The 23866-nt window shown below is 40.5% G+C and overlaps 1 protein-coding gene across 1 annotated transcript in view; it reads left to right on the top strand.

Annotated features, from left to right (window-relative positions):
• The window catches only part of SLC5A1 (solute carrier family 5 member 1), an 84849-nt gene that overhangs the window by 35941 nt on the left and 25042 nt on the right, over positions 1-23866 (top strand). The window contains exons 4-6 of the mRNA XM_089653243.1: positions 9403-9462; positions 14699-14803; positions 19195-19300. Of these exons, the coding sequence (XP_089509369.1) occupies positions 9403-9462; positions 14699-14803; positions 19195-19300 (271 nt within the window). The remainder of the gene's footprint in view (positions 1-9402; positions 9463-14698; positions 14804-19194; positions 19301-23866) is intronic.

The following is a 23866-nucleotide window of genomic DNA, read 5'->3' as shown; positions in this document are numbered from 1 at the left end:
TTGGCTTCTTTATGCACATTAATACAAATTTTTAGCTGGGGTGCCCAAACTTTCGATCCCCACTGTATATATATAGGGATATAGTATGATGAACTTTTTGATGTTTCTTTGTCCACTCACCTGTAGGACCAGGACAAGGGATGGGCAGGAGGGGTGGCTGCCCTGAGCACTGCGGTATCAAGTGAGGGGGGGGCACTGCAAGGAGATTGGGGGGGAGGAAATTTGTCTTGGGAGGAGAACTTTAGGGGACGGCAGGAGTGCGAATTGTTCTGGGAGGGGGAACTTGAGAGGGGGTGCTGGAATGGTCATTTGGAAGATTTGTGTTGGGAGGGGGATGAGGAAGAGGATTTGTCCTAGGAGGAGGATTTGGGGGGGTTGTGCTAGAAGGGATGATTCAAGATTAGGGGGTTTTTGTGCTAGGAGGGGAAATTTGATGGGGATTTGTGCTGGGGGGAGGAGGCTTTGGAGTGGGGGAAAGAGGATTTGTGCTTAGAGGGGAAAATTGAGGGACAGAGGATTTGTGCTAGGGGGGTGATTGGGGGAGGGTGATGGGGGAGGCGGTCAACAAATTTTGCTGGGAGGGATGATTTCAGCAAGGGGTGGATTTGTCTGGGAGGAGGGGGAATTTATTCTTAGGGAGTAAGCATGCAGATTAGTGCTGCTTTTTTTGGGGGAGGAGGGGATTTTTGCTGACATACATCTTTGGGGGAGGGGGTGCAGTTTGGCATGTTCACCCTGGGCTGTAGAAGATCTTGTCCCAGCCATGCTTCCAAGTACCCTCTCTTACCAGAAGTATCTTCATTTTAATCTTCCAGGACTGGTAGCTCTGATTTGTCAGATTATAAATTGAAAACAAATGTTAGTAGCCAACATACATTAATTCTGACCCTTTTTGTATTTTTCATAGGCTGTTTTGCTGTTTCTCTGAGTTGTATCTGTATCTGCAGCAGTACTTTTGTTGTAGTGGGACCCAAAACCTGTTGGAATTTGCAGTTGATTTGACTCTAACCTTCTTGTTTTACTGGAAAACATCAGAAACACTGGGGTTGATTTACTAAAGTTGGAGAGTGCAAAATCTGGTGCAGCTGTACATGTTAGCCAATCAGCTTCTAACTTCATCTTGTTCAATTAAGCTGTGACAATAGAACCCAAAAGCTGATTTTGGGTTTGTATGCAGAGCTGCACCAGATTTTGCACTCTCCGGTTTCAGTAAATCAACCCCACAGAGACAGGTAATTACATCACAACCATGTAGTTTCACTAGGTAGAACAATACATTAAACAAGCATTAACAAAACACCACAATATAGTGGAAGAACTACTAATCACAGTATAATATTTGAGAATAATTGTTGCACCTATATCTGTATAATCAGCATTCTAAAATGTATTTATTACTCTACATTCCCAGAAATTACTTACTGTTTATGTACAGTATGGGCAGCACAGTGGCTAAATGTTGAGCACCTCCACCTGGCAATACTAGGGTCGTTGGTTCGAATCCCAACCACGCAATTGTTAAGGTTTGCATACACTTTAAACAATAAGTTCACTTTTGTACTAAAACTTTTTATGCAATAAAAGGGTCCCGGTAGTTTATAAAACATTGTTCAGTAGAGAAAAAAATTAGATTACTTGAAATGATATTTTGGTAAGCCACAGGTGGCTTTCATGAGTCCTGGCTGGAAAACTTCCAGTGAGAGAGATCGGCCACATCCTGGGCAGTATCTAGGAAAACCATTGGGCATGGCACAACAGAAAAACACATGTACATAACACATTATTTCACCAAATTCACTTACAGTGGTTGCGGTTTTTAAGCATTTTGAAGGCCTTGTCTCATCTTATGCTTTAAGACCTTTATTTATTTGTGTCTCTAAGCTATGCATTTATTACTTACGTTACTAGCCTGTTTTCCTTTTTTTTTTGCCTTTTTTAACTTGCCACTTTAACTTTTTCTGTGCCATTAGGACTCTTTTCAAGTAGTGCGGTTTAATGATAACATAGGTAGAAGTAACAAATTCATACATAATAATAAACCATTCTGCTACAACCTTACGCCTTGCCTTTTAATCTTTATGAAGAATTACTTGCTCATATAATCAATTTAGACCTTAGATAATTTCCTTTGTAATTCAGATGTTTCAAAGTCCAGAGTGCTACATATTCTGTCCATAGTCTGTGTGAGTCAATTATTTTCAGATGAATCTGTAGTTGTTACAGTGAAGATATTCTAGACTCCTGATTTTCAAACATTTATCTGCAGACTACAATCCTTTGTCATACTTGAAGCGAGTTTGTCAGAATACAATTGAAGGTGCATGCTCCAGTACTTTCATCATTAAACTGGGTTCAGCAGTTAGTGAGTCAGTGACACAAAACAAGAATGGGCATAACAGATACTGAGACAGATGAAATATACATGCTTGTTCTAGGTTATTGATACGGCAAGTAGAAGATGACGATAACATCAGTAGCACAGGTTCCTTAAAACTGAAAAAAAAACTAGTTAACAAAAGAAGTTTCCATATGTCTATCTTTTGTCTTAGTCTCTTTGACTGCGCCATATAAATTTCTCTGTGTGTTTTTAATGCGCAGCACTACCCTTGCAGAACAGGGGTGTATTTACCACAAGGCAAACAAGGCATTTGCCAAGGGTGGCATTTTTTCAGGTGGGCAGCAGCATTTTTTCAGGGGGGCAGCAGCCGTTTTCAGGGGGGCAGTGCCGCCCCCCAAGAGAAGGGATGGAAAAAAGAAAGGACACACGAAGCATGGGACCAGGTGGGATCTGAGAGAGGCTGCAGGCTACTTGATAGTGTATGCAGAGCCTGACTCTTGTTCCCAGGGATGTCCAGCAGCTGTGAAGGTGAGTGCCTTCTCTCTCGCCAGGGTGTGTGTATTGGGGGGGGGTTGCCTGTGTGTATGGGGTGGTAGTAGTGGAAGGCTCTCTTGGTTGCGGGCGGTTGTTGGTCAATATCAGGCTCTTATTGTGGGGGAGGGAGGTGTTTGTCAGTGTCAGTATATCTCCGGGGGGGGGGCCATTTTTGTGTTGCCTAGGGCAGCAGGAACCCTAAATACAGAACTGCTGCAAAGGTTGCTTGATAGTGATTGTCCCCAGTGGTTGCCTTGACCTTGCAAGCCTCTTGACTGACACCTCCAAAACTCTGGGTTCAGGCATATTTCAACAGTATAGAATGATAATGCAAGAGACACAATTCTTTAGTGACACTTCTAAATTAGACTTGTTTAAAAGAGTAGACTACAGTAATTATGTGTTTAGGATATACAACCCCAATTAAGGCATAAATGCAGAACACTGGTAAAATAGGAATAATCAATTAGCAACATTTAACAGGTTTTACAGTCATGAGTAGTAAGCTTTGATTATTTTATTGCAACACCAGCTGCAACAGGGCATGCAGAGAATTATGTAAATATATACTCTGTCATAAATAGATATAAATACCTTAAATTGAATAACAATGGCCTTAGAAGAGAAAACATCCCTTTAACTAGAGACTGCAACTTGAGTCTTGCGATGTTTAAAGTTCCTGATATGGTGGTATCCACTGTCTTCTGCTAGCAATTGTGGGGCCCATACGCATTCATGAATACTGGTAATTCAATGAAGTTAAACAGATAATTTGCGGTACTGCTCAAAGCAAATGTCTTCTGGTAACTGTGGCGTAAAGGTGTCTGCATGCAGTATCTCTAGAGTGATGACAGAAAGAGGTTGGGCATTTGCTCGCTGATCAATCCTATGGTTAACACAGTCTCCTAGCAATGAGAGTTCTTCCCAGGCTCTTGGCTATTTCCAGGAAAGTGCAGAGTTACTGCCTGACAGTCTGTCAGCGCAGCATGCAGAGATGTTTGTGTGAAAACCGGACAGTGACATCTCCTTATGCAGAGAAGGTGATGTGATCCTGGTGTGGTGATCGGCATCACCACTGTGCTGAACTGATGTGTAGCGTCCCACAGCAGTAGGCCAACAACCTGTCTCTGTAGGAAAACTTCAGTCCCCTTATGTTCAGCTCTAAATCCCATGCCAAGAGAGTGAGCCAGTCCCTTGCTGTAGAATATATCTGCTTTCCCAGCATCCTCCTTGTTCCCCAGCTCTCTGGTAGTTTTAGTTTAATCAGCACTCAAGAATACAGGATGTATTGGCTATAGAACTACGAGTCCCAAGATCCTCTGCAGTCAGAAAAACTGAATCCACTCTGCTAAGAGGAAGTCATGTAGCAGTCGCAGTACTAAGCACTGGGGGGAAAAAGGATTAACCATAATCGTATCTGTAAATGTCCCTGAATGACACAATGATATAGCCAGCACCTGGCTACAAATATGATGCATACAATTTACAATAGCACGCAGCCTCTTACCTGTAGTTTTTGTAGTAATGACATTTGGAGAATGTATGTAATACATTCATATTTATTCCACACAACACACCAATCACACATTAAGTATAGTGTGGGTACATACGTTTGTGTTGGCTTTATTTACTATGAGGATACAAGAAAATCCCACACTGCATATGAATTAAAGTGGTAGTAAAGTCAGTTTTTGTACTTGTACCTACAGGGAAGCCTATAATATGGCCTATAATAAGGCTTACCTGTAGGTATTGTAAATATCTCCTAAATGTGCACCGTTTAAGAAATATTTACCTTTGTAAAGCACCGGCACATGTGCTTTGAGGGAACGGCATGCCCATGCTGTTCCTTCAGAGCTGTGTGCCATTGAAAGTGACTCCATGCATGCACCGGAGCGCCATCATCGCGGCTCGACTATTCAAGCTGCCGGAGCCCACGAACCTGGAAAAAAGACCGGGTCAAGATGGAAACTCTGTCAGCAGTGACAGCATGCTGCTGGAGGGCTTCATTTTAAGGTACGTTTCACATAATGTGCTGGTATGCAATGCATACTGGCACATTATGCCATTGTCTTGCAGGTTTTTTTTGTTTTAAAAAGGTCAAAGTTTACTACCGCTTTAAGAAGTTTTACTCAAAGTGATATCCAAACTGTACCATAACATTAACGGAGATTGAATATCACCTTTAAAAAAGGGTTGCAAATAGTCTGCAGAATCAGTGTACTGTCCCAACAACTGCTAAATCCTGAAATTAATCAGTTTGAGTAAATGTTTCTTTTTCTTCTTTTCACTGGTCTGCTGGCTAATCCTGGAGATAGATTCAGGGAACTGTAAGAGTGTGAGGGCTAAGAATCTATTTTGGGGATGTCATGTTTCACATGACTGTCATATGCCTTTAAGTGTTCTTTGTATTTTGTCTCTGCTCCTCACCTTCCTTTGGTTTAGTTCATGCTGTATAGATAGCTCCACCCCTTTTTCATGTTCCCAGTAATGCACATCATCTTCAAGCCTCATGTCTCATAGAGTAGACCACATTATAATCCTTTGAGCTATCCGATTTTCATTGTTGTGAGATCCTCTCAGTTTATGAAATAAAGTTCACAAATTCTACAAGGTGTCGTCTGGATCGAGTCACTGCCTGTTTTATTCAAATAAGATTGGAGTTATCTCTATCTCATCAAAACTGTAAATTACAGAGATCACACTTTCAATGCTTAGATTGGAGAGACAGAACAGGGGATGTAACAGGGTGTAAAAAGAGGAGATCCTAATGGAATACATATTGGAGCAAGAAGAGTCTTAAAAACACAGAGAGTAGAATTTACAAAGCTGTCATGTATAGTTGTGTTCAAAATAATAGCAGTGTGGTAAAAAAAGTGAATAAAGCTCAAAATCCTTCTAATAGCTTTTATTTCCATACACACAAATGCATTGGGAACACTACACATTCTATTCCAAATCAAAACATGAAGAAAAATATATCAAATTTGTGTTGTTCCTCTAAATAAAATTGAAGAAAAGTGAATATTAGACTGTTCAAAAAAAAAATAGCAGTGTTTGTATTCTTCTTTACAAACTCAAACATTCACTATATAAACTGAAAAATGTTTGAAGATTTTGCTTTCCTTTGAATCAATTAATATTTAGTTGTATAAGCAATGTTTCTGAGAACTGCTGTACATCTGTGTTGCATGGAGTCAACCAACTTCTGGCCCCTGTGAACAGGTATTCCAGCCCAGGATGATTGGACTACATTCCACAGTTCTTCTCTATTTCTTGGTTTTGCCTCAGAAACTGCATTTTTGATGTCACCCCACAAGTTTTCTATTGGATTAAGATTCGGGGATTGGGCTGGCTACTCCATAACGTCAATCTTGTTGGTCTGGAACCAAGATGTTGCACGTTTACTGGTGTGTTTGGGGTCGTTGTCTTGTTGGAACACCCATTTCAAGGGCATTTCCTCTTCAGCATAGGGCAGCATGACCTCTTCAAGTATTCTGATGTATTCAAACTGATCCATGATCCCTGGTATGCGATAAATAGGCCCAACACCGTAGTATGAGAAACATCCCCATATCATGTGTTTGCGCAACCATGCTTCACTGTCTTCACAGTGTACTGTGGCTTGAATTCAGTGTTTGGGGGTCGTCTGACAAACTGTCTTCGGCCACTAGACCCAAAAAGAACAATCTTACTTTCATCAGTCCACAAAATGTTGCACCATTTCTCTTTAGGCCAGTCAATGTGCTCTTTGGCAAATTGTAACCTCTTCAGCACGTCTTTTTTTCAACAGTGGGACTTTGCGGGGGCTTCTTGCATATAGCTTGGCTTCACATAGGCGTCTTCTAATTGTAACAGTACTCACAGGTAACTTCTTTGATCTTCCTGGAGCTGATTGTTGGTTGAGTCCTTGCCATTTTAGCTATTCTTCTATCCATTCGAATGGTAGTTTTTCGCTTTCTTCCACATTTTTCAGGTTTTGGTTGCCATTTTAAAGCATTTGCGATCATTTTAGCTGAGCAGCCTATCATTTTCTGCACTTCTTTATATGTTTTCCCTTCTCCAAGCAACTTTTTAATCCAGGTACGCTGTTCTTCTGAACAATGTCTGGAACGACCCATTTTCCTCAGAATTTCAGAGAGAAATGCACTGTAACCAGCATGTACAACATTTGCTGTCTTCCTTCCTCAAATAAGGGCAATAATTGCCACCTGTTTTTCAAAGAATGAATGACCTCACTGCTATTATTTTGAACATGCCCCTTTCAATTAGTGATTCAATTACACAGAATCAGCAGCATGCATGTCATGACTGTTGGATTTCTATTACTCTACTACACCTGCTAGTAAATTATTTGCCATGTAGAAATATCATTTCTACCAAACAGTGATTGATCAGGTTAGTGATGTCTGACTGCTATTATTTTGAACACAACTGTATATGTAAAGGGCAGTAACTAAAAGCCTTTATGTTTTGGGGAATGTTTATGGGGATAGTACACGGTTAAAATGGTAATACAGTGAGCAAGCCCTACACAGCCAATAAAATAATATGGTTCTAGACATGAAGACTGAAAATATGAATATTTGTTTTTGACAACAATTTTCATAAATTGCATTTATTCATTATTTATGCAATTTGCTCCTTTCTTTTTACCCCACCTCCTGAAAAAAGAAGAAACTCACAAAAACTGCAGAATTAAAACCACACAAAAGACATTTTAGCACTTAAAGCATTCAATCCTTAACGTGAGCATGTACCTGAGTTATGGACATTCCAGTATTTACATATTCTTTTCAGGTGGTAAATGAACTTTAAAACAAAGCTTTGTGACTGCTGGCATTGTGGAGCAATTGATCATCAAGGTTCACCTGCTTTCCCCTTCCAGAGTATCTGGTTTGAGTTTACATTAAAAACTGAAAGACTGGAAGGCTGGCAGGTTACTTCACAGAAAGGGAAGCAGGACAGCCTGAGCAGCTGAGAGAACAATTTGACAACTTCAATGCTTCTTCTCTGAACATTGCCTACAGTGCCTGCAGGTATAGAGGTAAGTGAGGGCTTGTTTTAAAGAGCATTTACTGCTTTTTAGGAACATGTCAATACTTGAAAGAACATGTTGCACCAACATTTCATATTCCTGATATGTGTCTGTTGTGCCATGTACTTGTGTTAAAAAATATCCTTTTCTCTTTGTATTGCTTCCTTTGTGTGAAACACCTGACGTTCCTGCCAGTCCCTTTGCTTTCCTAGTTCAAACTGACCAAGCTAGGCATGAGAGCATAGCCTCCTCATTGTTAACAGTTTTCTGGCTATGCTGCAAGAACAGTTTGCCTGTCCTTTAATGGCCAGACTTCTGCTGACATCTCTCCTTCCTTTCACTGGGAAGATTAGTGTCCTGCTGTTTCTTCACCCCACCTCTCTAAGCCCCTTATGTAGTTGAGAACAGAGATTATGTGATCACTTATTTTAAAAAAATGAATATATGTGTATATATATATATAAATATATATATATATATATACACTATATTGCCTAAAGTATGGGGACACCTGCCTTTACACACACATGAACTTTAATGCATCCCAGTCTTAGTCCGTAGGGTTCAATATTGAGTTGGTCCACCCTTTGCAGCTATAACAGCTTCAACTCTTCTGGGAAGGCTGTCCACAAGGTTTAGGAGTGTGTCTATGGGAATGTTTGACCATTCTTCCAAAAGCGCATTTGTGAGGTCAGACACTGATGTCAGACAAGAAGGCCTGGCTTGCAGTCTCCGCTCTAATTTATCCCAAAGGTTGAGGTCAGGACTCTGTGCAGGTCAGTCAAGTTCCTCCACCCCAAACTCGCTCATCCATGTCTTTATGGACCTTGCTTTGTGCACTGGTGCACAGACATGTTGGAACAGGAAGGGGCCATCCCCAAACTGTTCCCACAAAGTTGGGAGCATGAAATTGTCCAAAATGTCTTGGTATGCTGATGCCTTAAGTAGTTCACTTCATTGGAACTAAGGGGCCAAGCTCAAGCCCTGGAAAACATTGTAATCCCCCCTCCACCAAACTTTTCACTTGGCACAATGCAGTCAGGCAAGTACCATTCTCTTGGCCACTGCCAAACCCAGACACATCCATCCTGTGGCCATAAAGGTGATTGGAACACCTGAATCTAATGATTTGGAGGGGTGTCCCAATAATTTTGGCAATACAGTGTGTGTGTGTGTGTGAATATATATATATATATATATATATATATATATATATATATATATATATATATACACACAAATGTTTTTGCCTTTCATTTCTATGTTAAACTGAATGGGTTTAATGGGTGGAAAAGGGTTTGCATATACTGTACGTAGTTATATACATTTGAATTAATGTTGACATTTTGTTTATGGTTACATAATTTATTTAAAACCACATTTCCATGTGTCAGGAAATGGCAACCTGTATATTTTAATTTCCTTTAACAGAAAGAAAAGTCACTACCTGTATGAGTACAGATTATTAACATGATTTTGTGTTATTTTGCAGGCACTGATTGTAGTGGTATTTCTTGGCTGGATATTTGTTCCTATCTATGTAAAGGCTGGGGTGAGAGACTTTATTTTATTAGACTTTCCATAATGCTAAATGTGTATTGTGTATCTCATGTATTTGGACTATTTGCCATTTTTCTCCCCTGACCTTTCCCCATTCTAAAGCAAACTATATGTATTTATTTCCTCTTCCATCCTTTTTGCCACCCACCAGTTAATATGTTTATTCAAAAATAGAAGTATTTAACTTTGCAGATGAAGCAGAAGTTTATGTTCTAAATTTGATCACTCACTATGTTAAAGTGATATCTAAACCCAAAGCCAAAAATGTAATATATTGCAGCTTAGCAATCACTGGATGTGGTCGCTGTATCAGTTTTCTTTTCTTTATTTTTTCCCTTTGTTTTCACCTGGTGATCTGGTCAATAACACACTATCTGGATGAAAGGATACTCTTAAATATACAGTTGCAAGAAAAAGTATGTGAACCCCTTGGGATTACGTGGAGTTTTGCATGAATTGGGCATAAAAATGTGCTCTGAACGTCATCTATGTCACAACAATAGAAGAACACAGTCTGCTGAACATAATACTACACAAACATTAGATGTTGCCATGGTTTAATTGCACATAACATGTAAACATTCACAGTGCAGGGAGGAAAAAGTATGTGAGGCCCTAGCTTAATGACTTCTCCCAGAGCTAATTGGAACCAGGAGTGAGCCAACCTTGACTCCAATCAGTGTGATGATATTGGATGTGTTGCTGACAGCTGTCCTGCCCTTAACCTCCCTAGCGGTATTCCCGAGTGTAGCTCGGGGTAAAATGTCAGTGCCAAAAGCGGTAACCCCGAGCTACACTTGGGCTTACCATGCTGCGCTGCATAGGGAGTCCCCTGCAGCGTCCCTGGCCATCTCCTCCGGCCGATGCCGGCATCTGGCTTCTGTGCTCCGGTCCCTGTGATGTCGGGACGTACGGGCACCGCTGCCGGCGGCGGGAAATTTGAAAATTTTAAAAAATTTCATTTTTTTCAAAACAAATTTTACATGGTAAAACATTGCTGTTTCAACCCATTTCACATACATTTTGTCCCTAGTGCTTTGTCCTGTGCCCTGCCTGCATTTTGTCTGTTCTTTCTGCCTGGAAACTGAGGAAAGTCCATGGCGTCCAAAAAGTGTCCCTTTAGGTCAAAAGCGGGTTTAGATCAGCTAGAGAACAGCGATAGTAAATCAGAACCACTTGCAGAATTGAGTGATAATGATTCGTGGGGAAATTCGTCATCAGACACTGAAAACGATTTTGCGACTTTGCTCAGCAATGTGCGAACTTGGCGCTCTATTTCAAATTTCAGTGTTTTGGTTTGATTATATTATTGAATTTAATGTATTATTATTATATTATTATTTTTTATGATTATTTATTAAATTATAATTTATGATTTCGTGTTTCAAATTTTATCATACCCGGGATGTTTAATAGACTCTTGTTCGGACAGATTTCAGTGAGTTATTCCTAAAAATGACAGCCTACAATAAAAAAACGACATATTTCCATGCAAAATAATGGTACCGCTTTCAGCACCAAAAATCTGAAATAAGCAGACCGTTAGGGAGGTAAAAAAACACAGACCTGTTTTGGGTTTACTGGTTTCAAGAAGCACTGTCTGATGTGAACCATGCCTCGCAGAAAACAGCTCTCAGAAGACCTACGATCAAGAATTGTTGACTTGCATGAAGCTGGAAAGGGTTACAAAAGTATCTCCAAAAGCCTTGCTGTTCATGTGTCCACGGTAAGACAGACTGTCTACAAATGGAGAAAGTTTAGCACTGTTGCTACTCTCCCTAGGCGTGGTCGTCCTGTAAAAATGACTGCAAGAGCACAGCGCAGAATGCTGCATGAGGTAAGGAAGAATCCCAGAGTGTCAGCTAAAGACCTACAGAAATCTCTGGCACATGCTAACATTTTTGTTGACACATCTACAATAAGGAAAACATTAAACAAGAATAGAGTACATGGGAGGACACCACGGAGGAAGCCATTGCTGTCCAAAAAGAATATTGCAGCACGTTTGAAGTTTGCAAAAGAGCACCTAATTGTTCCACAGCACTACTGGCAAAATATACTGTGGACAGATGAAACCAAGATTGAGTTGTTTGGGAAGAACACACAACACTATGTGTGGAGAAAAAAAGGCACAGCACACCAACATCAAAACCTCATCCCCACTGTAAAACATGGCGGAGGGAGCATCATGGTTTGGGGCTGCTTTGCTGCCTCAGGGCCTGGACGGATTGTTGTCATTGATGGGAAAATGAATTCCAGAGTTTATCAAGACATTTTGCAGGAAAACGTACGACCATCTGTCCGCCAACTGAAGCTCCGCAGAGGATGGGTGATGCAACAAGACAATGACCCAAAGCATACAAGTAATTCAACAAAACAATGGCTGCAACAGCACAGAATACGCCTTCTGAAGTGGCCCAGTCAGAGTCCTGACCTCAACCCGATTGAAATGCTGTGGCATGACCTTAAGAGAGCGATTCACACCTGACATCCCAAGAATATTGCTACACTGAAACAGTTTTGTGAAGAGGAGTGGTCCAAAATTACTCCAGATCATTGTGCAGGTCTGATCTGCAACTACAGGAAACATTTGGTTGAGGTTATTGCTGCCAAAGGAGGGCCAACCAGTTATTAAGTCCAAAGGTTCACATACTTTTTCCTCCCTGCACCGTGAATGTTTACATGTTATGTGCATTTAAACCATGGCAAAATCTAATGTTTGTGTAGTATTATATTCAGCAGACTGTGTTCTTCTGTTGTTGTGACTTAGATGACGTTCAGAGCACATTTTATGCCCAATTCATGCAAAACTCCACGTAATCCCAAGGGGTTCACATACTTTTTATTGCAACTGTATGTGATTGGATGAAGTCAGCAGAGCTTCATCTTTGCAACTTCCCTTCAAAAGTGAACAGACTATTTGCATTTAGTAAATCAACCCTATTGTGTCTGTCGATATTGCAACTTGCTGTATAATTTTAGTGTTATTTTGTTTTTAAAATGGTTGTAAAGGCTGAAGGTAATGGCTGAAAATTCTATGCATGAAGGTCAAAAAAACCTTAGCATGTAGTGCCCCCCACAGCCCCCTCTAATACTCATTTGAGCCCGTGTCTGATCCAGTGATGTGCACGCTGAGGTTCTCCTGGGTCTCTCTCTCCTCATTGACTAGGACACAGCAGTGGGAGACATTGGCTCCTGCTGTTGTCATTCACATATGTAGCAGACATATATCAGTCCCCTGCGCTCAAGAGTGGTGTTAGGAATATCAATTTAGGCTGGCCCTCTCCTCCGTACAAATATACAGTTCAAAGTACTTTGGGAACAATGCAAGTCAGACAAAAAGATGTGTGATGCAAAATTCAACTTATTTATTATTGATCAGGCCTTAAGTAATAAATGATAACACTGCATATTTCAGGCGGTTTCCATAAAGCACCAATCAGAATACTGGAAAAAGATTTCAGTAAACTACTCTATGGCTAGTTACAACACAAATGAAACAGAATAGTGTGACAGGATTGACTTTGGGTGGGGGGCCCATGGAACACAGCTCACTTTGGAGGGGTGGGGAGACCTCTGTCTCAGCTCCCCATATCCCTCCTATGTGTAAGTCACCCTGTGCCTGTTAGGGGTACAGGGTGGAATGTCCTGATATTGTGTAGACATGTATAGGTGGGCTGTGGGGGTTGTTCATTGTGTACTGCCACATGATGCATCCCATTGTTCTATAGTGTGTCTTGCTTGGGAGCAAACTATTATGGGATGTATGTGTTTGTGTATTGGCTTGGTGGGGGGTGTCTGCTGATGTGTCTCTGGTTGCTAGATTTGGTTTGCTCTGCCCTGTGTCCATATGCAGGGAGGTGGGTTGTTCCCTTGAATGTTTATATCTTGTGTCTGTGTTAAAATAAAGCAGTCTATTTCCTGGTTTAATACAAGACTGGTCTCGTCTAGTCTCATATAGTCAGCGGTGGTGTCTGTGGATCTGTGTTCGGACAGGGAAGCAGAAGTCTAATGAAAATACCCTAGTGTAGTCGGGGTCCGTTTCCGTTACAAATAGTAACTTCTGAAATTTCTCAGGAAAGAAATGTGTGCATAGATAACAGCATTTCAATCCTAAGGGAACATCTTGTACATAAAATAAACCAGTTAGTAGACACAAAGCAAACGTTAGTTAACTATTAACCCTTTCAAGTGGTGTATTAAGATGGAACTGATCCTTTGAGCATCCAGTACCAGCACTGGCCTTGCTGCCCTCTAAGGGTTGTGGGGAAAATCTCAGACAATAACTGTAAAAACAAAGGAAAAGAGGACGCACCAGCCTTGTACATTACCTAGGGTGGTAGCTTTATTAATCCAAAGTAAATTATACTCACAAACACTGTGGTAACAAAAGCGTGTTGGATACAAAGTGACCAGTACACAGGATCCGCTCCCAAACTCGTGAGGACTCTCTTAAAACTGACACATTTCAAGGAGCGGTCTCCTCTTCCTCAGAGCCACACTCTGCTCTGAGGAAGAGGAGACCTCTCCTTGAAATGTGTCAGTTATAAAAGGGTCCTCATGAGTTTGAGAGCTGATCCTGTGTACTGGTCACTTTGTATCTGACACGCTTTTGTTACCACAGTGTTTGTGAGTATAATTTACTTTGGATTAATAAAGCTACCACCCTATGTGGATCCCGACTACACTAGGGTATTTCCATTAGACTTCCGCTTCCCTGTCCAAACACAGATCCACGGACATTCACAGACAGTGAGGATGGAGCGGTGGTGGGACTAAACCATGTTCTTTGTGCCCCATCTACATGCAGAAAGTGGGGCTCAGGAGCGAGCATGCACAAGTGCTCCAAGAGCAAGCTGCTTGCTCTGGGGTCACTTGTACGTGCTTGCACTGAGCAGGGGAGGAGGAGCCCAGAGCGCCGTGACCCGAGAAGAGGAGGATCTATTGCATGGAGCAGGTAAGTATGACATGTTTGGTATTTTAAAGAAATAAAAGACCTAACCTTTATAACCACTTTAGGCTGGTGATTTAACATAAACCATAAATGCAATAAATGATCCATCTTTTGGACAATAAACATTAAACAACCAAATGAATGTTTTTCAAACTCTTTTGATTCTGAGTAATGGTTTCTAATAATACACTGTATATACTGTATATAGGCTTTGTGCAGAAATGTCTAACTTTGGATCAATGAGCCTGTGGTCACCCTTATGTTTTTCCCCTAGGTGGTAACGATGCCAGAGTACCTGAGGAAACGTTTTGGTGGAAATCGGATACGGGTCTACCTCTCTGTACTTTCACTGCTGCTCTATGTGTTCACCAAGATCTCTGTGAGTTACAATACAATGTTCTTAGTTAACATGCAATGCTTTCTTGATCTAGATCTTTATTTTAGAATAAAGAAGGCAATCAGTCATTGTTGTGTTATTTGTTATCTACTACTGACAAGACAATGGATGCAAATTTGGGCTGGAACATTAGTAAACATCCTATTTAGTCTGTAAATAATTACTTGTCTGAAAAGAGATTCCTAATCTCTTTATATGGTGATCCGTCCATGCACTTTTTGAATTGAAAAAATATATACAAAACTACAGTCAGTACTATATTTTAAGGTGGCCATAGAGAAAAAATGTCAATTAGATATACAGGCATGATCCAATATTACTAAGCTACTTGTGTTTGCAGAAACATTTTGAAGCAGAAGTACTTAGCTTAGCCAAGGGTTTGTGTTTAGCCTACGTGATGGAAAAAGGTATGCACACCCAACCTGACACTGACTTATCAGGAGAAAATACCATCAATCTGACAAGGTTTACCAACTTGTCCAATCAGTGTTTACCCAATAGCCTGGCAGTGTCTGTGAATATCTCATAGATATGAGAGTATCAGCTTGGATGAATGGTGCAGGACAAAATACATAAAACTCCTCCATTATATAGAAACTGGATGCTTGAACTCACATGTGATGATGGCAGATAATAATTTACATGTAAAGGAAAATGAATAAGAATGATTGGTATATTAGCTTTAATTGTATCTTTTCCCAAAACTTTATTTTGTTTTGGATAGAGTGGGGGAGGGTTAAAACCCCTGTAACCTTTTTTTGATGTCTGTGTCCCATTGGGGAGAGTTCCCTTTATTGCTGTCCCCAGAGACCCAGAGACTCGCTAGAAATTGAGAGAAATTGTCAAAAAGTGAGAGGAAGCCCCTCTTGGACAGATGTCTCTGGAACAGATGTCTGCATTGGAAGATTTCCCTTCAGCTTCTGTTCTGGTAACAGTCTGTGCAATTATTTGGTTTTCCATTCATTGATTCTTGCCTTATATGATGTGTGATTTGGGAAAATACACTCACCAGCCACTTTATTAGGTACACCTGTTCAATTGCTTAGTAACACAAATTGATAGTCAGCCAATCACATTGCAGCAACTCAATGCATTTAGACATGTAGACGTGGTGAAGACTTATGCAGGCCATAGACGGCCGGTTTTTTAACAAAAAAAGAAAAATCGGTCGTTCAATAGGCCGACATTACCACCAAGAGTAAAAAAAATCGGCCGATTTTCTTCTCGTCTACGGCCGACATTTAATTACTTCTGTCCCTGCAGAGAGCCCCGCTATTATATTTGACATTAAAAAGTATTGCGGTTGCAACATTGTATCTATTTGTATCCATTTCGGATACAGATGTCTTTTTTGGATACAAATAGATACATTGTTGCAACCGCAATACTTTTTAATGTCAAATATAATAGCAGACTGGAACTCTTCTTCTTTCTCTTCTCTTCTTTCTCTTCTTTCTCTTCTCTTCTTTCTCTTCTCTTCTTTCTCTTCTCTTCTTTCTCTTCTTCTTCTTCTTCTTTCTCTTTCTTCTTCCTCTTCTTCTTTATCTTCTTCTTCTTCTTTCTCTTCTGCTTCTTCTTTCTCTTCTTCTTCCTCTTCTTCTTCCTCTTCTTCTTCTTCTTTCTCTTCTTTTTCTCCTTCCTCTTCTTCTTCTTCTTTCTCTTCTTCTTCTTCTCCTTTTTCTTTCTCCTTTTCTTCTTCTTCTTTTTTCTTTTTCTTCTTCTTCCTCTTCTTCTTCTTCTTTCTCTTCTACTTCTTTTTCTTCTTCTTTCTCTTCTTCTTTTTTCTTCTTCTTCTTCTTTTCTTCTTTTTTTTTTTTTCTTCTTTTTCTTTTTCTTGCAGGTCACGGCTCATGAGCAGATTTTTTATCTGTAAAAAGATCGGCCGATTTGTCCATCATTGCCGTGAAAATCGGCCGATTGGCAAAATCGGACGATTTTTTCCAACATTACCAATAAAATAAATCTGTCAAAATCCAGAAAAATGGCCGACCAATTAACCCGTTAACGTTGCGAAAATTGGACGATTTTTTTTCCGGCCGATCTATGGCCTGCATTACCGAAGTTCAAACCGAGCATCAGAGTGGGGAAGAAAGGTGATTTCATTGACTTTGAATGTAGCATGGCTGTTGGTGCCAGACAGGCTGTCTGAGTATTGCAAAAACTGCTGACCTACTGGGATTTTCATGCACAACCATGTCTAGGGCTTAGAGAAAATGGTCCGAAAATGAGAACGTATCCAGTGATCCACAGTTGTGTGGACAAAAATGTCTTCTTGATGTTAGAGGAGAATGGGTAGACTGGTTCCTGAGACAGGTGGAAACAGAAACAAAACCTCCTGTGCTCAGAGGCCCAGATCAGAATTCAGCGGGTTGAACCATATATGAAAGTTCATCCGGTGGCCGATCAAAGGTTGTGCAGCTCTAACACAAGGCTGGGGAAGCCCAATAACAGCTGTAACAAAAGCACACCAACTTTGTGCATTACATAAGCGAGTAAAGGGTAAATTTATTAAATTGAGATATATACTCACAAAAGTAGCAATATTAAAAGCATATAAAATCCAACATCAGCACACTGGGATAGCAGACACATGTGGGTCCCATCGAGAGGGGAGACTCTCAGGATGAAGCTGACGCATTTCGAAGGGTGATCCCTTCTTCCTCAGAGCTAACACGTCAGCTTCATCCTGAGAGTCTCCCCTCTCGATGGGACCCGCACATGTCTGCTATCCCAGTGCGCTGATGTTGGATTTTATATGCTTTTAATATTACTACTTTTATGAGTATTTATCTAAATTTAATAACTTTGAGCGCAACTTTGAGGTTGGTGTGCTTTTGTTTTTGGTTCCTGAGACATTCAAATGGTAGGGTCAGAATTTGGCATAAACAAAAGATAACGGCCTTAACTTGGACATGGGATACCTCAACCATTATCCGACAGCTTTATGACTATCTATTAGCTGAAGCTTGACCCCCTCTGTGTGAGTGTAGTATCCCCCCCCCCTCCCCCCCTCGCTCTTGATGTATCTTATCTGTAGCCCTTTTTTTTTTTTTTTTTCTCAATCCCTTCTAACATTCTGCTTAAACTTTGTGATTTGTAATAGTACGGTTTGGACTTTGAAGAAGGGGACATACCCCGAAAGATTGTCCTCAAAATTGTATGTTAGTGCAAATAAAAAAGTATCACGGACAGTACTCAATTGTTTCTGGCATAAACAACATGAAAGTATACTTCCATCCTGCCTTGTATCGACAGTTCAGGCTGGTGGTGGTGGTGTAATGTGGGGATATATTCTTGGCACTAGCGACGTGTACCTAATAAAGTGGCCAGTGAGTGTATGTGAAATGGCTGTGTAAAGGAAATTTGCTGAAAAATTCTAGCTCTTTTTCTAGTTTTTCTAGCAACATTAGTCAATTACAAAGATTGTCCTACTAAATTTCTGTAGGCAAACAATCAGCTGAAGCTTGGCATTTCTTGCTATTTCCCCTCTGGGTAGTCCATACTAATGGCTGATGTGCTAGTATAATCCTTCTAGTTCATTATTTAATGGACTAAAAGTGGTTCTCTGTACTGAAAGAACTATGGAAGCTGCCATTTGTGACTTTCTTCAGAAAATGCTACGTGCCTGCCTGTTTCTGGCTTTCGTTCTTTCTGAGCTGCTGAAACAAGCATGCAGCAAGTGAAGTAAAAATTACTGCTCCAAGGCAGTAACCCAGAAGCTATTGAAACCATTGGATCAGCATAGCAGCTTGGCAGAATTACAGGTAAGCCATGGCAGCCTACACACCAAGGGTGGCCATACCATTTGTACAAACTGCAGCTGCAAGAGCCCTCTGGGATTTATTCGAGATGTGGGCTAGGCAGCTGCTGAGATCAGGGTGGTGTTCACTGTTTGAGAGTTCAGGGTCTCAAAAAGGATATTCTCTACCTTTTATCTATCAAATCAGTAGTTGAATTTGGACCCCAAAAAGTCATCCTGCACAGGGGCCCTTTAATGACAATGTCCACCACCACTACATATGGTGTTTCTCTCAGTACAGATTTCCTTTATGGTGCACAGAGTCAAACTGTTATAAAAACTAGCACAATGCAGTTTTTCAACACCCTGTCTGTGGGATAGACACAAGATCTGCACATCAGAACTTGAGTTGGCCTACTCTGTTTTGGCCAAAGCCAAAAACCACCCAGCTTGTATTATTTAGTGAGTATGTCTACAGAAATAGGATCTTCATTCCTAGACAAACTATCAAAAAGCTTTTTTACAGAAAACCAGATGTAAGCAATAAAAACATATTGCATGTGCCAGGAGTATCTCAGCTGTTTGAGGGATTATGGGAAGCTGGATTTTTATTCTTACCTTGTTTTCCTTTCAGGCAGATATGTTTTCAGGAGGCATTTTTATCCAACAAGCCATGAAAATCAATATCTACATAGCCATTGTAATGCTCCTACTTATCACTGCTTTGTACACTGTGACAGGTGGGTCTTTTTTTGCCTTATAAAGGGAAACTGTGATGTACTTGGTCAATATTATTTTAAAGTTGATAAATTTTGAACTGATGTTTTATATTTTTCCCTATTTACACACAACCTTGGTTTTACAAAGAAACAGTTGTGTATGGCGGTGCAGTCTGGGTTTTATAAAGAGGCAGTACAACAGAGGCTTTCTACCCTCAGACTTCTCTCTGATTTAAAGTCTAGAAAGACAGGCAGGGAGGGTGAACGGTGTGTGCATAAATTGCAGTTTGAGCTATTGAGCTCTGTAAACAGGTCTTTTCCAGTATAGCAGCGAAAGATAGCATGAATGATGTGAGAGATTTAGAGATCCACTTGGCTGGATAGTCATATGCAACATATCATATTAACCTTACTGAAAAGGAAAAGCATTTTTTAAAAATGTTTATTTAATTACTTTTGCGCAATGATCATAGGAATAAAAAAAGTATGCAAAATGAATTTACTCCCCTCCCAAGAGAAGCTTTTTTTAACACATGCTTGTGCATACAATATTTGCATTCCTTTTGCCAGTATTTTCCAGCATTTTGCCATCTTCCATTAGAAATGTATATATCTTTGTCGGCTTACGCAAATAAAATAGAGACACATCCACATTTATGGGGTTATCAGAAAAATTCTTGAGAACAGATATTTGACCCCATTCTCCAACTAGAACAGAGGTATCTTAAAGGGTTCAACATATTTCATATCCCATTGCAATCCCAGTTTTAGGAATTATACAGCCCCCACTGATAATGGACAACATCCTCTAAATCAGTGGTCTCCAAACTGCGGCCCAGGGGCCGGATGTGGCCATTTGCTTGCCTTTATCCTGCCCTTGGGCTCTCCACCCACTGACACCAACACTGGGGCACTGTTCCTCCCACTGAAATTATTGGCAGGGCACTATTCTTCCCACTCACACCAATGATGGGGCACTATTCCTCCCACTGACACCAACGAAAGGGCACATTTTTTCCCACTGATACCAACAATGGAGCACTATTCCTCCCACAGACACAAACAACAGGGCATTATTCCTCCCACTGACACCAATGATGACACGATTTCTCCCACTGATACCAACGATAGGGTACTATTCCGTTCACTGACAGCAATGATAGTGCACTATTCCTCCCACTGACACCAATGATGGGGCAATGTTTACTCCTATAGACCCTGGGCATTTTCTACTCTCACTGGCCACAATTCGGCCCCTTCAAAGTCTGAAGGACAGTAAATTGGCCCTTAGTTTAGAAAGTTTGGAGACCCCTGCTCTAAATCTGATTTCTTTTTATGAGGAGGTGTGCAAAACCTTGGACAGAGCGATGGTTGTGGACGTGGTATACTTTTATTTTGAAAAAGCGTTTGACACAGTTCCCCACACATGGCTAATATGTAAAGTAAAGTCTATGGGCTTGGAAAAATCCGTATGTAAATGGATAGAAAACTGGCTGAAAGATCATATTCAAAGAGTAGTCGCTAATGATTCATGCTCTGAATGGTCTAGGGTTGTCAGTGGTGTACCCCAAGGTTCAGTGTTGGAACCCTTACTTTTTAATATATTTATAAACAATATAGGGTCTGTGATTAAAAATCCCATTTCAGTCTCTGCAGATGACACCAAGCTGTGCAGTGGAATAATGTCCTTACAGGATGTCTTCAACTTACAAGCCGACCTCAATGCACTGTTTAATTGGGCAACTATGTGGCAAATGAGGTTTAATGTTGATAAATGTAAGGTTATACACTTGGGGGCTAAGAATATGCATGCATCATACATACTGGGGGGAGTACAACTGGGGGAATCAATGGTGGAGAAGGATCTGGGTTCTGGTAGATCACAAGCTTGATAATGCCAAGCTGCGGTTTCTAAAGTGAGCAAAATCCTCTCTTGTATTAAAAGAGGTATAGACTCCAGAGGGAGAGATATCATATTACCCCTGTACAAATCATTTGTAACACCTCATCTGGAATATGCAGTTCAGTTTTGGGCACCAATTCACAAAAAGAACATTGGGGAACTGGAGAAAGTACAAAGAAGGGCAACCAAACTGATAAGAGGCATGGAGGAGCTCAGCTATGAGGAAAGATTAAAGGAACTGAATTAATTCTCTCTTGAGAAGAGGAGATTAAAGGGGGATATGATCAACATGTATAAATACATCAGTGGTTTATATAGTGAACTCGATGTAGAGCTATTCACCCTGAGGTCATCACAGAGCACAAGGGGGCACTCTTTACGTCTGGAGGAAAAGAAAAGAAATCATTTGGCCAATGGTCAAGTGCATATGTGCATTTTTTATTGCAGTGTAAAATACTGTATATGCTTTTACATACAGTACATAATATAAGACTCTAGAATTGGGTTCTGATATTTAGATGAAGTGGTGGGTCAGTATTTATCAATGTGCTGGATGCTGTGAACAAAGCAGACTGTCCTTGCGGCAGGCATATTTTTAAAAAGCAAAATAGATGGGGGGATTGGCATCATATCTTCGACATTGCAGCAGTTTTACTGGATACAGTCATATTTGGTTTAAAATTGTCCTATCTGACAAGGCTTTATTTGTTAGTCCTTAATATTTAGCAAGGATTAATTTGAATGCATTATATATGTGTATTCTAGTTATCTTAATCCTTCCATATAAACTACAGCCATCAATGGACTTTCCATGTATGACAGCAAATACTACCATTTTATGTATCTGTTTATAGTCTCAGCCATGCACAAATCTCCTGTTATTTTCTAGAAGTGGGTATTGCATATGTGATTTTCCTGCTGGGATTAAAGTACAGCTTTTAAACTATAAAACATAAAACAAAAAAAAAAAATCTGTATCTAGGGACTTAAAACAAATGTTCACTCAGGCTTCAACCTGTGGCAATAAGTGATAAGAAGAAAGTATACGTGAGTTGAGCACATATCACACATAACACATTATCACATTAACCTATCATAAAATAATAGAGCCTTAAAAATGCGCAAAGGTCGAATGTACTGTGTGCTGAATGCTTACTACAGCTTTGTGAAAGTTGTGTATCCTGGATGCAAATGTTCTAAGCACTCCATAACAGACCAATGTCCTAATCCACCTAGGAGTAAACAAAATCTTCTAGCTTTATTTTGCAAATCCTATTAATTCTGCTGATAAGACCTCTTTATATTCCTCAGAGATGGGACATAATGAATACAGATCTGAAGGTTAGGGCCTCATGCACACAGGACGTTTTAAAAATGCTCCTTCTTTTGGCAGCAGTGTTTTGGCAAAAAAAAACCTGTGACGCTTGTCTAAGTGTCTAACGCTTTTACAAGTGTTTAGGTGTGTTTACAAGCGTCAATCTCTTGGGCATTCTTGTCCATCTGTGGGCCCGGGGAGTGCCATGGCAGGTGCCACTGGGTGGAGGGGAGACAGGACAGCGGACGAACGTCTGTTCTCATTTTTCCTCCTTTACTATCCTATTTAATTCTGTAGTATAACATAATAAGTTTCCACTTACTAATTTGTCTGACATATAATCTAGTTGTCTCCAGAATGGTAGACTTTAACAAAGCCCATCGACTCCTGCAGTTTTATTCCAACGTTTTAATTAATTTTTAAGGAATTCACCTCCCTCAGCAAAACTTTTTTTTTTGTTGTTTGAATATCAAACCAAAGACATTGGTGATCACTAGAACCCAAATTTTCTCCCACCTGAACATCAGACAAACCTTCCCCATTTGTCAGCTCCATGTTTAGAATATAATCTTGCTCTGGCTGTGCAGTTTATTAACTTTTTTAGAGAAATTCATTTCAGTACTTCTAGCATACCTCTGATCCTGCTTGTAAGTGCAGTTTGAAAACTCCATGTAATGTCCAGCACGTTAAAATCACTAATATTTAACACCTTTCCCTTCATTTTCAAGTCTGTTTGCCATGTTGTAAAATGTAACATGGTCTAAAAGGCAGAGTTAGCCTTTAACAAAATTCTTTAGGTATAATATATTAATCAGAACATAAACATATAGTGACGTTTTCTCAAATTAGACTGCAAACGTGTAAATACACTTTAAAGTGGTTGTAAAGTGTAAATGTCTTTTACCCTAATGCAGTGGTGGCGAACCTATGGCATGCATGTTGCAGTGGGCACACAGAGCCCTCTCTATCGGCACGCGAACCAAGTCGCCCTAGCATCGTCCTAACAGCCGAGTATCAGATAGCGGCGCACATAGGGGCCAACGTGCATGCTTCGAAAGGAGTAGCGGCACCAGGTGATGACGCCACGGGCAACGACTCATTAACCACAACTTGTCCAAGCTTTCACGTGGTCAGTCAGTGCACTGCCAAGGATATATATATTGGACTGGTTGTAAGTTTTAATACATTCATTTTTATTAACACAAGATTTTAACTTCTGCTGGTGGTCAGTGGAACTTTTCCCCCTTGTTCTGGTGGTCAGTGGAACTTTTCCGCCTTGTGCTGGTGGTCAGTGGAACTTTTCCCCATTGTGCTGGTGGTCAGTGGAACTTTTCCCCCTTGTTCTGGTGGTCAGTGGAACTTTTCCGCC

This window comes from Staurois parvus, unplaced genomic scaffold, assembly GCF_062004578.1.
Source record: "Staurois parvus isolate SC_StPar_1 unplaced genomic scaffold, SC_StPar_1.0 ptg000704l, whole genome shotgun sequence".
Lineage (NCBI taxonomy): Eukaryota > Metazoa > Chordata > Amphibia > Anura > Ranidae > Staurois > Staurois parvus.
The sequence above is the reverse complement of the archived record's forward strand: the minus strand, read 5'-3'. Positions and strand labels throughout refer to the sequence as shown.